Genomic DNA, 17,500 nt, shown 5'->3' with positions numbered 1-17,500 from the left:
GGCGTGTCAAAAATGAAGGAATGATACAAAAATAAAACACTATGGCAAAATCCTTTTCTCCCAAAAAAAAGGGCGCTGGTCCATCGCTAAAGTGCTCGCCGTCCCGTTTAGGGTCCTCCGTTTAATCATCGGTTCCTTCGGAAAGTTTCGCCGCACGGTTAGTTTTTATTTATTTCTTTATTTTATTTTTTTTCCCCCTTCAAAGACCCCATCCCCCCTCCCCCTCCCCGCCATCGCTCTGAGCGCAGTCCGTTCTACAAAAACTTACATGGATCAACAAAACCGACGGTTGGATGGATGGCTGGATGGATAGAAAAATAAAAAGCTCGTCGTGGTTCTCAGAGCATGAGGGAGGAGGACGCGTTTGGAGGATGCGCGGTAAGTGTTCGGTCGACCGGTCCGTCCTCCATTACCGTCCTCCTGACGCCAGACTGAAGCAGTCCTGCTCTCCAGAGATATTTTATTCCATCCCTTGTGAAATCTGACTCTAGTGATTTACTACAGCCTAAACACACACACACACACACCCTAATGGTCCATGTGAAATTACATCTAAGACGTCTTTTATAAATCTGTTATTTTTTCACTCAGGCTCAGTTTTAAATAACTAAATAAAGATATTTTGTCGATTATCAGATCTCTGGATTTGGGAATGTGCATCGTTTTTTTTTCTCCCCTGAAGAAACCAACATGTGTGGAAAGTCACACCTGCTGCACCACACCTTCCTCCGAGGTGTGTCTACCTGCTCCTATGTGCGTATGTGTGTGTGTGTGTGTGTGTGTGTGTTGGGGGTGGGGTCTCTAGACTACTCGGTGTGTGTGTGTCGTGACGGTTTTGTCGCGGCGTCTGTTTGTTTTCCGCTTCTTTTGCTGGATGGAGAGATTTATTCACAGATGAGAGGAAAAGATGAACGTCTGGAGCAACGGCAACGCAGACCTGAGGAGAGAAACAGAAGAGAAAGACCACTGAACGAAAAACAGTGACATCGAGGAATGAAATGTAGGTGGAGAGAGAGAATAGAAAGGAGGAAGAAAGGGAAACAAAACAAAAAAGAGAAGATAAAAAGGAAAAAAAAAGAGAAATGAAAAAGATAAGTGATGGAGGGATAAAGAAAAAGATTGGAGAAAGAAGAAGTGAATAGAGATAGAGGAGGATAAAGAAATGAGGTTTAGAAGGATACACTGGGAGAGAAAGAGGGAAAAAAATGAAAGGCAAAGAAAGTAAAGATGGAGAAAGAGAGTGTGTGAAACTAGATGGAAAAATAAGAAAAAATGTAAGAGCAAATGAAGAATAAACAGGAAGAAAGAGAAAACAGGAAGAAAAAGTAAAGGTGAAGAAATGGATAGAGACAAAGAAGCATAGAGAAAGGAGGTATAGAGGAGAACAGGGGAGTAAGAGGATCAATGGCTTGAGAGAGAAAGGAGGTAATTAAAGGGATAAATAAGAAAGACAGAAAGACTGCGAGCAGCAGGTGAACATCACAGACCATCTAGCACTCGTCTGAGAAGACTGCTGAGAACTTTCCTTAACTCCTGCTCTGAGATCCTGCACTTTTCTTTCCTTGAGGATCAGAATAACACCATGTTCCCTGAATGTCCTTCATAACTCCTCAGATCTTCAAACAAGCTGAAGATGTTTGCAGGCAAACTCCACCTGCCTCTGTTGACCTCATGTCATCTGTCAATTCTTCTCCTCTCTTCTCCTCATTCAGGATTCTGCTGAAGAATCAGAACTAACAGTCATCAGTGTGGGATCTGTCTCCAACTGTCCATCTCCAGAACCTCACACCCTCTCACCAGGGCAGGTCTTCAACACCTCTGAAAGTGTTCCTGGTTCTTCATGCTCTAGACTCCAGATGCTCCCTTTTAAAGGCAGTGGTCTTCATCTGTGTATGGTTTTGGGTTGTTAATTAGAAGGTCAGGTTCGAGCTTCAGCACCCACTGTGCTCCAAGGTGCTGGTGGAATCATAACTGACCATAAAAGGTCATCAATGATATAATGAAGAAAAGGTCAAACGGAGGATCCTAGGATTTCCAAAATGATTATGATGTCAAGCTCGTGGTTGTTCTGCAGGAGGTTTAGAAGGTTCCTCGAGTCACAGGATCTACAGTCTGGAAAGATGCCTTACGAATGTGTGTGTGTGTGTGTGTGTGTGTGTGTTCATACCCGTGTGTTTAGTCGGAGTGAGGACTGTCCACCACGATGTGTGGTTTCGGCGAGGCTGCAGCGCTCTTCGTCACGTAGGTGTTAATGGATTTTTCCTGAATAAACAGAACACAATATTTAGAACAGAACATTATGGTGCCACAGAGACATGGAATCAAACCTGGGGGACAAGTGGACAGGCGATAGATACCTCAACCAGCTGGTGCCAATGCTCGATGGGTTTACGGGGGTTGGACAACATGGCTGTCCAGTGCTCTCTGCCAGGACCTTCAGCGTCGCTGCCCACGCGGCACATCCCAATCACCTCATTATGGCCGATACTGAGAGAGACAGAAGGTACACAGAGCCATGGAGTGCGTTAGGACGAGGGACAAAGATGGACATCACAATGGCTAAATCATACACATGATGAGAGATGGAAAGACACCAGGAAAGACGGGAGAACGGTGCAAGTGCCAGAGAACAAACAAAATCTGTCCTATGGCTAAATGATGGGTGTGAAAATCCTTCACAGAGGACAGAGTGAACTCTCCCAGTCCCTTAATTACAGACAGAGAGATGGATCACCATCAGCTACACGATTAGTTTCATCTCAATCGCACACTTCAGTCAGAGGACAAACGTCCCTCCATCTAGTCTCTGGCCTTCCACATGACCTTGTATCATTTCAGACATCAAGGACACATGACGGACGTGGACATTTTGAGAGAAAGCTCTGCGGGACAGACGTGGCAGACCTCTGCTGTGATTGGTGCAGATGGTGAACGTGGAGAAAACTTTGGACCAACATTAAACTCATTCAAGGCGCTAAACTCTTTCTGTTCCTTTCTTCTTCCTTTCACCTTAATTGCAGGAACGTTATTATCTCTTAAGGACAGAATCTACACTGACATTCTTAAGTAATAAACACGTGCTAACGATACGACGTCTCCGTGACATAACGCTACGACGTCTCCGTGACATAACGCTACGACGTCTCCGTGACATAAAGCTACGACGTCTCCGTGACATAACACTACGACGTCTCCGTGACATAACGCTACGACGTCTCCGTGACATAAAGCTACGACGTCTCCGTGAGATAAAGCTACGACGTCTCCGTGACATAACGCTACGACGTCTCCGTGACATAACGCTACGACGTCTCCGTGACATAAAGCTACGACGTCTCCGTGACATAACGCTACGACGTCTCCGTGACATAACGCTACGACGTCTCCGTGACATAAAGCTACGACGTCTCCGTGACATAACGCTACATCGTCTCCGTGACATAACGCTACGACGTCTCCGTGACATAACGCTACGACGTCTCCGTGACATAACGCTACGACGTCTCCGTGACATAAAGCTACGACGTCTCCGTGACATAACGCTACGACGTCTCCGTGACATAACGCTACGACGTCTCCGTGACATAAAGCTACGACGTCTCCGTGACATAACGCTACGACGTCTCCGTGACATAACGCTACGACGTCTCCGTGACATAAAGCTACGACGTCTCCTTGACATAACGCTACGACGTCTCCGTGACATAACGCTACGACGTCTCCGTGACAAACAGTGGTTCAGTTCTGAGCTTTTTTCTTTTTTTTTGTTTCCTTCACAGAGAGTAGAAAGAGAATTTCACTTCCCTGAGCTGTAAAGTTGTTATGTTTGTAACGAGATTATGTGAGTCTAAAAATAATCTCACAGCGCTTAGCAGGATCCCATCATTTTCACTCGCATGAGACAAACCGTGTTCTGGGACCTGAGTGAAAGCAGCATGAAGGCTGATCATGAAGGCTGCTTAGTATGAACGCTGCCTGAGGTGCTGTTCGTAAAAGCGCCATGTTCAGGGTTCGGGGAGTAGAGTGAGGAGTTAATGCTGAAACTGAATAAATCAGATATAACAACATTATTTCGAAAGTGGGCGGAGTTTGCCTGAAAGAGAGGTGTGTCTCAGGTGTGAGACACAATGTGACTCTGACTCGGAATATATTCCTTAAAAGATGAAAAATATCAACACTGTCCTCTTAAGGATGCAAAATAATGTAGTAATGTTCAGTACCACGTACAGACGTGTGGTCTACACACGGACCTCAGAACAACCCTCACGTGACTCATCAATGTCCCTCATCGTTTCATTTAAAGATCTCGATTTTTTGGTAAATAAAGCCATTAGTTTTAAGTGGAACCTTAAGCAGGTTTCATACTTCATAAGAGTTACATCGACCGCTAAGCTCTAGGCCCAGCATGGCCTCAGGAGCACCTGATACGTCTCATCATCTGCTGAAACCTGAGACGAATGGATGGAATGAGTGGAACCAGGTGTGACTCCTGCAGCCACCTTTCACACTGGTGTCACGCTGGTGTCTAGCTCCGTCTGCTCCTTTATCTGAGCAGGTGTAAGCTGAACGCAGCAGATCCGAGCGCCTGAACGTCTGAGTTGAATCTGTGCGTTAAGTCTAAAAGCCCTTTATCGGAGAAATCTGTGAGATTAATGAGGACACGAGGACGAGTGCTGGAGCTGAGAGACGGCATTGTGGAGATGTCTGGAGAATATCAGAGGAGGGATCTGATTTCTGACAGTTACAGTGCACACAGCAAATCCTGCATCTGTAATCGATCCTGCAAGTGAGACCAGGTTCCTACAGCACATTGAGGTCACCTGAGACTTTTTATCCATTTCCAGTTCCACTGACTGCTGAGGAACGTCCATGTAAGATGTTAGACCCTGTTCTCCCTCAAGTCTCAGCAGATAGAAACTGTAGTTTTCATGAATTATTTGTGCCAATTAATACATCAACTGACATGAAGCACAGGGATGTTGTACTGTTAGCTATGAAACACACACACACACACACACACACACACACACACACACACACACACACACACACACACACACACACTATCCCTCTGGACTGTGGGAAACACTGGCATGTCGCCCCACAGACATTACGGCCATTAGTGTTTGCATAATTTATGTTTATTCATGAGCTGTGTGGCTTTATGCAAAACAGCACAGACGTTCAGCAGGGTGAACGGGACACGGCGGAGCACAGGGTCACGTGTTCAACAGAGTGCTAACACACACACACCAATGCCAGAGGAATTCTAAACAGCAACCAACACCAACACAGCCAGCTGTCATGAAGAGAAAAGACTAAAAATACTCAAAATCTCATTATTCAAATATTCAACACTCAAACACTCAAACACTTAACACACAAACACTCTTAACACACAAACACACTAAACACTCGAACACTAAACACTCAAACACTAAACACGCAAACACCAAACACTAAACACTCAAACACTAAACACTAAAAACTCTACACTCAAACATTAAACACTAAACACATAAACACTAAACACTCAAACACTCAAACACTAAAAACTCTACACTCAAACATTAAACACTAAACACTCAAACACTAAACACTAAAAACTCTACACTCAAACATTAAACACTAAACACTCAAACACTAAACACTCAAACACTAAACACTAAAAACTCTACACTCAAACATTAAACACTAAACACTCAAACACTAAACACTAAAAACTCTACACTCAAACATTAAACACTAAACACTCAAACACTAAACACTCAAACACTAAACACTAAAAACTCTACACTCAAACATTAAACACTAAACACTCAAACACTAAACACTAAAAACTCTACACTCAAACATTAAACACTAAACACTCAAACACTAAACACTCAAACACTAAAAACTCTACACTCAAACATTAAACACTAAACGCTCAAACACTAAACACTAAACACCCAAATACCCAAACACTAAACACTCTACACTCAAACATTAAACACTAAACACTCAAACACTCAACACTCAAACACTAAACACCCAAGTACTCAAACACTAAACACTCAACACTCAAACACTAAAAACTCTACACTCAAACATTAAACACTAAACACTCAAACACTAAACACTCAAACACTAAAAACTCTACACTCAAACATTAAACACTAAACACTCAAATACTAAACACTAAACACCCAAATACTCAAACACTAAACACTCTACACTCAAACATTAAACACTAAACACTCAACACTCAAACACTAAACACCCAAATACTCAAACACTAAACACTCTACACTCAAACATTAAACACTAAACACTCAAACACTCAACACTCAGACACTAAACACCCAAATACTCAAACACTAAACACTAAACACTAAACACTCAAACACTAAACACTCAACACTCAAACACTAAACACTAAACACTCAAACACTAAACACTCAAACACTAAACATTCAAATACTAAACATTCAAACACTAAACACTCAACACTCAAATACTCAAACGCTGGACAGTCAAATACTCAACACTCAAATACTCAACATTCAACCAGTTAACACTCAAACACTTCTGAATTGAAAAGAAACAAATTCCTGCAGTGTTTATTTGGCGAATCATTAACCACTAATCATTAAAGTTTAATGTAAACGTCTCACCGATTTAACGACGTCATGCCTATTTTCAGGAGTCTAACACACCTTCCCCTCAGGGTGCAGGTTTACTTTAGATTCAAACTAAAGCTAATGCTAACATTTGTCACCGCTGCCCTTGTTCACATTCCAGTCAGTGAGATTAATGTGTGTATCATTAGAGTCTGAGGTGCTAAACCTTCACTGATGTATAATTAATCAGCTAAAACTGACGAGACGCTAAACTCTTTTCTCTAACCAGCGATCAGCTAATCATAGTTAATTTAACAAATTCACCTCATTCATTACTTTCACACTGTGTAAAGTGGAGTCTTTAGAATCACAGCAGACATTGTGGAGTTGTGATGTTGTGTAGTAAAGTTTACCTTCATGTCACTACACAAACTAGCTCCACTGGTCATGCTGCTGTGTTCAGTGAAGGAGCTCGTAGCTAGTTAGAGAGTTTCACGTTAACGTACGCCTTTCTGCTAGTCCTAGGATTAGTACAGACGCAGTTTAGGATCATTTATCCACCTCGAGGTTTTAACTTCAAATCCTCATCTCATTTCTAACTCCACGCTAGCAGGAAAAGTAAACACCACAAAGCCCCTCCCCCGTCAAGGACGAGCGAGGCTAACGGGAAGGTCGTACCAGTCGTAATCCATGACGGCGATGATGAGCGAGACGCTCTCGATGTTCTCGTTAGGGATGTCGAACACCAGAGCCTCATTATAGGAGGGGTTCAGAGTGTTCTTCTTAATGGACGTCTTCCTCTTCTTCAACCTGCGTCCATCACACACCAGGGACGCCTTCACGTACGGGTCTGAGAGAGAGAGAGAGAGAGAGAGAGAGAGAGAGAGAGAGAGAGTGAGAGAGATCAGAAAACAGCAAGAGGACGACAGGATGTAAAAGACACAAGGACAGAGAGAGAAATTAAGGAAAATTACTACAAAAATGACAGACAGGGTCAGATAAAGCAAGAGGAGGTAAGAAAGAAAGATCAGGAAAGGGAAATAAATGGATAGAGAGAATTCGGATGACAATCATGGAGAGCAAGAGAAAAAAGGACACAAAAGAAAGAAAGAAAGAAAGAAAGAAAGAAAGAAAGAAAGAAAGAAAGGGGAGAGATAAAGAAAGTGTGGGATGGAGGAGGAAAAGAGAACGGACTGAGAAAGAAAGAGAATGATAATTCCATGAGTGATGCTCTAACAATCCCGAGGTGCTAAGAGCAATAACAATGGTTTCAGTGTTAGCATTAGCATGACTAGCTTAGATGAAGGGAACTTTGTCTCTTTCAGAGAGAGAGAGAAACAAAGAGAGAGAGAGAGAGAGAGAGAGAGAGAGAGAGAGAGAGACACTGCTTAATTACATCCTCAGAGACAATCCATTATTTCATTAGTTCTTCTGTGATAATCACATTAACTGACACTGATTGTGTCTGTCTCTGAGCTCTCTCACACACACACAAACACACACACACACACACACACACACACACACACACACACACACACACACACACAGAGCTTGTACTTTTTTCTGTCGACCTTCAGCTCTATAGAGTGTTAGGTGTTAATGAGGTGCGTCCGGGACATGTCCCACCCATTAATGTAATGTATGTGTGTGTGTGTGTGTGTGTGTGTGTGTGTGTGTGTGTGTGTGTGTGTGTGTGCGCACCTGAGAAGCCGGTCAGGTCCATAGCTTTGAGGTTGGTGGCCTTGATGATGGTGGCGGTTAGTCGACCGGCTGTCGGCAAGTAACACAGTGAGAAGTTCAGCTCCCCGAGGTCAGCTTTCTCCTACACACACACACACACACACACACACACACACACACACACACACACACACACACACATATATATATATAAGTCCAAAAAACACTTATAGATCTTCTGACATACTAAAGCTGAGAGAGATACAGTATGTGTAGTGAAATCTCTCTCTCTCTTTCTCTCTCTCTCTCTCTCTCTCTCTCTCTCTCTCCCTCCCTCCCTCTCTCTCTTTCTCTCTCTCTCTCTCCCTCCCTCCCTCCCTCTCTCTCTCTCGCTCTCTCTCCCTCCCTCCCTCTCTCCCTCTCTCTCTCTCTCTCTCTCTCTCTCTCTCTCTCTCCCTCCCCCCCCTCTCTCTCACTCTCTCTCTCTCTCTCTCCGCCTCCCTCTCTCTCTCTCCCCTCTCTCTCACTCTCTCTCTCTCTCTCTCTCTCCCCCTCCCTCTCTCTCTCCCTCCCTCTCTCCCTCCCTCTCTCCCTCTCTCTCTCTCTCTCTCTCTCTCTCTGTATGTGCATCTGTCTCACTGTTTCTGAATCTCTCACTCTTTCAGTCCCTTTTTGTGTAATCGTTTGCAGCCCCATAATATTAGACAGTGTAACACACTACAGGAAGAGTGTAACAGATGCTGTGCTTCAATTAAAAGTCTGCTTGGGATGTGGGACAAGGAAAACTCTGTTGCTAGGCAACCGGGATATCTGAACACTAAATTTAAGCTTGCACTAATGTTGCTAACAGTTTAGCTAGTTAGAACCTAGCCAATAAATTCATGTTTTTTTTTTAGGACAGTGTGAGGATCCATCAGGAACCTTAACATTTACCTCAAAATTAGCAAGGAAGAGCTCCAGCCTGCTAGCCCAAATTCCACCACCAGACACATCGCCATCATCTCACATCTCCACAATATTGAACTTTTCAGAAAGTAAAGTCCAGTTCCAGTTAAAGGACCTCAAACATTCCACGGCTTTTGATGGATTTGAAACTTTAAGAGTACTAAAGAGCTGCAGGAAGATTTCAATAGTTCAGGAACCTTTTGAGGGCCTCCTTGAGTTCCAGGTCCTTCTCAGATCTTTTTCAGAATATTTATAGTTCTAAAAACATTTGTGGCAACTTTTTAATGAGTCTCAGAGTCTGGAATGTGAATGTGACGAGTTTTCATACATTTTCATATGTTCTATTTTTTAAAAATAATACAAATAAAAAAAAAAAACTCAACCTAAATGATGTGCTCTTATTTTGATATGAAACTTTAATGTCAGCACATCGGCTCTGGTTCCACGTGGGATCTGGATGAAAAGAGGAAGCAAAGCAGGCTGAGTAAACAAAATCCTCAGTGTTTAATCATCATGGAGTGTGAAGTGTGTGTGTGTGTGTATGACAGACTCGAACCTTCCTTAATTAACTCTATTTTCCCTCACACACTTTTTCTCCTCTTGTTTTTGTTTGTGATCTGATATTTTCTCCAGATTTCCTTCAGGATGCATTGACATCATCACATAAATCCTTCCTCACATCCGCAGCCTTTCTCTTCACTCTATAACACTTCATGTTCTTGATGTCTGGATTGTTCAGAGAGCAGCTGTTCAGACGCCTTCACACAGAGTGACTCGTGTAAAAAATATCGACACGTATTCCATTTTAAAATGATGTTTCTTTAAACAGAATTCGTTTATAAATCCTTTAACTCTTGTGCAATTCTGCTTTAATATTATTCACATGCTGCAATTCCACTGGGTGCCAGAACTTTCTGAGAGAGAAAGTTGGTCTTTTACCCCTTTACCACCAGAAAGAACCGGGTGCTGGTTCAGAGCTGGTGCTGGTGCTGGTTCAAAGTTGGTTCCACTGGTGAACCTTCTAAGAAGCGGTTTGCCTTTCCATCGGTTAGAGAGCGTCACAGAGCCGAGTCTGATGTCACCTACTATCATGTGTGCTGATAATTGATCATATTGCGGTAAAGTAAAAGTGTATTAAACATTAGTATACTTAAGGTACATTATCAAATGTGCTAACAGTAGCCCCGCCCCCAGGCGCTAACAGTAGCCCCGCCCACAACCCCTGACACAAGCGTTTCTTAAGTCTAGACCAGCAACGTTTTGGTGCTACTTAAGAACCACTTTTCCTGGTTCAGAGCCGGTGCTTTGGCTGTCGGAAAAGAAAGAACTGGTTCTAAATTAGGCTCCGAACCTGCACTCAAACTGCCTCGGTGGAAAAGGGGCCTTTTTAGGAACCTTTTTAGGAACCAAACATTAAACCTGTGGGAAAAAAGAATCCATTCCTGAACCTTCTGAAGTTCCAAAAGAGTCCCTTATAAGAGTCTTTAGGTAAATTAAACAGGTTTGAGAACTTGAGAATCTCTGGAAGAGTTCGAGGAGCTTTTGAGGAACGAATCCATTCGGGTTCTTTTGAAGTTCTAAAGTTTCGATAAATTAAACAGTTCCAGGATCATCGGCTTTGAGAAACATCCTATAATGACCTCAGGAGTTATGTGTTTATTTTATGGGAGTACAGTATAGAAAGTATGTTGAGGCTTTAAATTGTTACATCATTTTCTTTTGCTTTGGTTCCAGGAACATTTGAGAATTTTAATATTTTAAAACCTTTACAAACATTTATTAAACGTAAGAGTTTGAACTGTTTGAGGAACTCATCCATTACAGTTCACTGAAGAGCTCCGGAAATGAAACGCTACCGGGATCTTTTAAAGGACGTCAGGGTTTCAGAAGCAGAAAGTGTTTTGAGGAATGAAATCGCTCCAGAAGTTTTAGAGGCAGTAAAGAGTAGAGAATATTTGAAAAACTAAACCACTTCCACAGAAAAACTACAAAGCTCCAAAATCCTTTGAGAAGAGAAACGTTTGAGAACAACGACGCGTTCCAAAACCTTCTGAGGAACTAATGTGTAGAAAACCTTCTGATGACTTCAATGAAGGAACTAAAGAGCTCCAAACCTTTTAAAACCTAAACAGTTCCAGATCCAGAGACTGGGAATCTTGCCGTGTCAGACAGCTGTCAATCAAAATCATTATAATATTAGGCCACACCCCTGTAGTCAGTTCCTGTGATGAGCCTGTTTAAATATATTTCTGGGTTTTTTTCTTCACACTTCGCTGGGTGTTTAACGTAGCACTTATACACACTCTTCAGTTGTTCTACATCATGCTCTATAATATATATTCTGGGGACACTAATTGAGTAAATATATTCTGGGGCAAAATTTGCTGCAGCCGCGGTCCTTTAATCTGTTTCTGCGTTAGCGGTAGCAGCTCCTGAGCCTATTAGCGGAGACCTCAAGCTCCTGGTGTTTTAGCATTTTCCCTGCTGTAAAACAGCTGACTCGGCTCGACTTAATTATCAAACCGTCCCCGAGCTGAGTCAGGTGTGTTAGAGAGCGTGAGGAGCGTGAGGAGTGTGAGGAGACCGGACCAGACGCCTGAGGTATAGAATATAATTTCCTTATTCTCTCTGATCTGACTGATTTCTACACTGTTAGATTTTGCTGACCCAAAACACAGAGCCTGCAGATGACAAATTATAGACAAACAAACTGTTAATCAGTAATTAGCTGAGCACAGAGCGAAGCAGATGCAACACACTCCATGTCTCGATAAAAAGTGTGTCTGTTTAGCATGTGGTCTCACCGCCGTCCCTTCCACAATGTCCCTCCAGATGGGCTTTTCCCCGCTGCCCTCGCTGAAGTCCAGCAGGTTCTCCACCACCACCTGGCCGATCAGGTCATGTCTGGAGAAACGGTCAAAGTCGTAGATGGAGAAGTGAAGCTTGCGAGAGTGAAGTTCGGCTAACGGTACGCCAAACTGGAACGTCTCGTTAAACACGGGGTTCAGGGTTTTCCTGTGCACCTGCCGAGCACAGAGTAAGGGACGTGTGAAGAGATGGAGGGAGAAAGAGAAAGAGTGATAGAAAGGAAAATAGTAAAGAGAAGAGAAAGACACATTGGGGCACAAGCAGCGATTGTCGGGGTCCAAGCACCATGGTGGATTAGAATTTGCATATGACGAAAATTTTAATATTTGGAGCTGCAGGATTCAAACATTGAACAGTTGCACCACCAGAACATCCATCCACTGTTTTAGAAAGTACATTTTTAGGGTCTAGATCTTTTTAACCATAAATTTAGGCGAAATCTAGTTTCAGGATTCAGGTGTTATATAAAACCTGCTCTTTAGAATAACCGTTTGTCAGAAAGGTTGTAAGTCTGGTTATAAGTGGGTTATAAGATCTTATTAACATGCCTTTGAAGCTTTTCAGATCTTCTGCATGACAGTGGTTGATAAAGGAAAGAAAATAAGAGGAAACAAAATTCCTCATTTCTGAGGAAACAAAAAGCTTCAGAAGGTTTTCAGAGACTAAACCGTTCAAGGTTCTTCTGAAGAATGGTTAAAATATATATATATAAAAAGCTGAACACTGAGCAGATTTTATCACCACAGACAAGGAAAGAAATGAAAGCAGGTCAAATAAACGCCTCGGTATCAGAGCTCTATGCTAATACAGTACTGTGGAGGAGTGAAAGAGGAGGATGGAGGGAAAAGAAAGCACCTTGGTCTGAAACTTCTTCTTCCTGTCAGGCAGCAGGTAGATCTTCACGTATGGGTCTGAGAAGCCGTTAGCATCTTTAGCAGGCAGGTCCAGAGCTTTGAGAATCTTCACCACCAGCTGCTCCGTACTGAGAGAGAGAGAGAGAGAGAGAGAGAGAGAGAGAGAGAGAGGTCACTGCTGTGATCATCTACACTGATTCCTCTTCTCCTAGCTGTGTGTTGGTGGAATGAAACCAGAGATTCTGGAGAAAGCCACGAGGAACACTGGAAGAACTTGGCAAAGAACATGCAGAGTTAGAAAGTTAAGCTCAGGATGGATCAGAGGACCCTGAAGCTGGATTACTATCTATATTACAGATCATAATAATGATTTAAACTGACAGCACAAAGGGTGAAGTGAAAGATGACATTAATTTTAATTTGAATTTAATTATAATGTCATATCATTTATTTATATTCAGTTATATAGTATATAATATCACTCAGCTCACGCTGCTGAACTGCTATTCCATATTTTCCATATTATCCACTCAGTGTTCTCCGATTTCTGAAGTGTGTGTGTGTGTGTGTGTGTGTGTGTGTGTGAGATACACTCAGTGGGTGGTGGTTTGTGGGTTGTTCTATAATGGTATACAGTGATCCTGATACGAGATCAATGATCTAATCTAATGTGGTGCGATTCAACACTGTTTAAAGATAAACAGGTTAAAGTTTAAAAATATGTTTCTTCTGATAGATGGAATGCCACGCCTCCTTTGCTGGGACCCACTCCCCCTTCACTAAGACTGACAGGCACATAGGCCACTCCCCCTTCACTAAGACTGACAGGCACAGAGGCCACTCCCCCTTCACTAAGACTGACAGGCACAGAGGCCACTCCCCCTTCACTAAGACTGACAGGCACAGAGGCCACTCCCCCTTCACTAAGACTGACAGGCACAGAGGCCACTCCCCCTTCACTAAGACTGACAGGCACAGAGGCCACTCCCCCTTCACTAAGACTGACAGGCACAGAGGCCACTCCCCCTTCACTAAGACTGACAGGCACATAGGCCACTCCCCCTTCACTAAGACTGACAGGCACAGAGGCCACTCCCCCTTCACTAAGACTGACAGGCACAGAGGCCACTCCCCCTTCACAGACTGACAGGCACAGAGGCCACTCCCCCTTCACTAAGACTGACAGGCACAGAGGCCACTCCCCCTTCACTAAGACTGACAGCTACAGAGGCCACTTCCCCTTCACTAAGACTGACAGGCACATAGGCCACTCCCTCTTCACTAAGACTGACAGGCACATAGGCCACTCCCCCTTCACCAAGACTGACAGGCACAGAGGCCACTCCCTCTTCACTAAGACTGACAGGCACAGAGGCCACTCCCCCTTCACTAAGACTGACAGGCACAGAGGCCACTCCCCCTTCACTAAGACTGACAGCTACAGAGGCCACTCCCCCTTCACTAAGACTGACAGGCACATAGGCCACTCCCCCTTCACTAAGACTGACAGGCACAGAGGCCACTCCCCCTTCACTAAGACTGACAGCTACAGAGGCCACTCCCCCTTCACTAAGACTGACAGCTACAGAGGCCACTCCCCCTTCACTAAGACTGACAGGCACATAGGCCACTCCCCCTTCACTAAGACTGACAGGCACAGAGGCCACTCCATCTTCACTAAGACTGACAGGCATAGAGGCCACTCCTCCTTCACTAAGACTGACAGTTATAGAGACCACTCCTCCTTCACTAAGACTGACAGTTATAGAGACCACTCCCCCTTCACTAAGACTGACAGGCACATAGGCCACTCCCCCTTCATTAAGACTGACGGGCATAGAGACCACTCCACCTTCACTAAGACTGACAGGCACAGAGGCCACTCCCCCTTCACTAAGACTGACAGTTATAGAGACCACTCCCCTTCACTAAGACTGACAGGCACATAGGCCACTCCCCCTTTACTAAGAATGACAGGCATAGAGGCCACTCCCCCTTCACTAAGACTGACAGGCACATAGGCCACTCCCCCTTCACTAAGACTGACAGGCACAGAGGCCACTCCCTCTTCACTAAGACTGCACAAGGCCACTCGTCTTTAACTGCGAGGGCACCAGAGGCCACGCCTTCTTCACCCAAGCTTACAGGCACAGAGGCCACTCCCCCTTCACTAAGACTGACAGGCACAGAGGCCACTCCCCCTTCACTAAGACTGACAGGCACAGAGGCCACTCCCTCTTCACTAAGACTGCACAAGTCCACTCGTCTTTAACTGAGAGGGCACCAGAGGCCACGCCTTCTTCACCCAAGCTTACAGACACTGAGGCCACGCCTTCTTCACCCGAGCTTACAGACACTGAGGCCACGCCTCCTTCACCCGAGCTTACAGACACTGAGGCCACGCCTCCTTCTCTGACACTGACAGATTTAGGGCTATGAGGCTATTTATTATATACTTTACACAACACTGGTTTTTCGGCCTGTACTTTTAGTAAAAAAATGAAATCTGGGTCAGTACAAAAGGGTAAAGAGTTTGATCGATAAAGACTCAGAACTCTGGGCTACAAGCAGCAGTAAATATGAGCGTTTAAATATTTAATGCGTACGTGTGTACGTGCTGCAAGAGAAGCGCCTGGAGCATGAGGACCTGATCAATAATGTAGACCTTATTACATGCACCACTATCACTCATGCCTTGTCTATAGTGTAGCAAGTCGTGTGGACGCTCAAAACATGCCCTTGTAATTACAGGACGTGCTTCTCTCCAGGATCTGATCAGACCTTATTAGGACACGTCTCTCACTGTTAATGACCGTGTCCCTTCTTAATTACAAAGACAGCAGGAGTCTGAAAGGAGATGTTGACTCTCACTAGCGTTGACTCTCAGTAGCGTCACTACTACACTGTAGAGCTCAATCACTCACTGAAATGAAGGTATCCAATCAGAGACAGCCACAGAAACTCCCAAAGCCAAAGCGTCCAATCAGAGAACAGTTTTTGTCTTCCAACCAATCATACTTCACTTCCTCCATAAACACCACAGTAACCAAAGCTGTGAATCATTGTGCAGGGTTCTTCTGGAGGAACCGTCACAGGGCTCTAAGCAAACAACAGTGGAGTCTAAAAGGTCCAAACTAAGTCCTGACTATCTTGAGAATATGTAAGGAAACTTTTATTAAACACATAAAAGCCAGATGTCGATTATTATAACAGCACATTGTGAAGTGTTTCGTTTCTTGCGGTGAACTTCGGAGCGTGTTGTATGTTCTCTAGATGAACAAACGAGTGCAGTAACGAGACAGCGAACATTCTGACAGCGCTGCACACTGAGAACAATGCAGCTCCAGATAAAAACCCCTCATCATAAACACAGGCTGCTTCTGACTTCAGCTGTGATTAAACAACGAGGCTGTCGTCTTAACGGGCACACGTCCTATTAACGCCTCACGTCTCGCTCGTTTTCCTTAATCAGCGAGTGACAGCACTTCTCCTCCTCCTCATTCATAGTGACACAAAGCCACACTTTCAAACGTGTTGCTCCCAGGGGCCCTTTGGAGCCACAAATCAACAGATAAATAACAATAGCACTTCAGGAGCTCGTAGGTGGCGGCTAAGAATGGCTGCAATTCCCCTGGTACACGTGAGTGTGTGTGTGAGTGTGTGTGTGTGTGTGTGTATACAGTATGTGTGCGTGAGATAACAGCCGGATGGCGGGTCCCACAGGGTCAGACCTGCTATTCCCCGAACCGCGTCTCGCCTTGACACATCAGCGTATCTTCAACACGACAAGATGACAACTCGACACAGCTGGAGACGTGATAATGTCAGTTAAAGAGCACCTGAAGAGCATCGCTGTGAAGAACATCACACATGTGCTGTCTGAACCGCAAACATCAAGGCTTTTTAATTCAATTCAATTCTGTTTTATTTGTATAGCACCGGACATCGTTTCAAAGCAGCTTTAAAGAAATATAAAAATCTAGAATAAAAATGACAAAGTTTAAAATTAAATTCATAAACAACAAAACAGAGGGTCACGGTAGTTTAGTGGTTAGCACGTTCGCCTCACACCTCCAGGGTTGGGGGTTCGATTCCCGCCTCCGCCTTGTGTGTGTGGAGTTTGCATGTTCTCCCCGTGCCTCGGGGGTTTCCTCCGGGTACTCCGGTTTCCTCCACCGGTCCAAAGACATGCATGGTAGGTTGATTGGCATCTCTGGAAAATTGTCCGTAGTGTGTGATTGTGTGAGTGAATGAGAGTGTGTGTGTGTGTGTGCCCTGTGATGGGTTGGCACTCCGTCCAGGGTGTATCCTGCCTTGATGCCCGATGACGCCTGAGATAGGCACAGGCTCCCCGTGACCCGAGGTAGTTCGGATAAGCGGTAGAAAATGAGAGAGAGAACAACAAAACAGGAATTTATTACATAATTGTCACCTCTTTGTTTTTCCTTTAATGTCTTTTCTACAAAACTTACATTTATGGCACTTAGCAGACACCTTTTTTCCTTTTAAGTGACTTTTAAATACATTTTTTTATTTCAATTTATACAG

The 17,500-nt window shown here is 44.1% G+C and overlaps 1 protein-coding gene across 2 annotated transcripts in view; it reads right to left on the bottom strand.

Moving 5' to 3' along the window:
- Positions 1-17,500, bottom strand: part of syt3 (synaptotagmin III) — a 46,403-nt gene that overhangs the window by 2,311 nt on the left and 26,592 nt on the right. For both annotated transcript variants that reach the window (XM_060891876.1, XM_060891877.1), the window contains 7 exons: positions 12,954-13,080; positions 12,035-12,253; positions 8,307-8,427; positions 7,281-7,452; positions 2,358-2,487; positions 2,168-2,262; positions 1-937 (listed from right to left, as the gene is read on the bottom strand). The exon at positions 1-937 is cut by the window's left edge and continues 2,311 nt beyond it. In XM_060891876.1, the coding sequence (XP_060747859.1) occupies positions 2,176-2,262; positions 2,358-2,487; positions 7,281-7,452; positions 8,307-8,427; positions 12,035-12,253; positions 12,954-13,080 (856 nt within the window). In that variant the 3' untranslated portion in view covers positions 1-937; positions 2,168-2,175. The remainder of the gene's footprint in view (positions 938-2,167; positions 2,263-2,357; positions 2,488-7,280; positions 7,453-8,306; positions 8,428-12,034; positions 12,254-12,953; positions 13,081-17,500) is intronic.

Source organism: Tachysurus vachellii, chromosome 18 (assembly GCF_030014155.1).
Source record: "Tachysurus vachellii isolate PV-2020 chromosome 18, HZAU_Pvac_v1, whole genome shotgun sequence".
In the NCBI taxonomy this organism is placed as follows: domain Eukaryota; kingdom Metazoa; phylum Chordata; class Actinopteri; order Siluriformes; family Bagridae; genus Tachysurus; species Tachysurus vachellii.
Note: the sequence above shows the minus strand (reverse complement) of the source record. Positions and strands in the feature narration are given on the sequence as shown.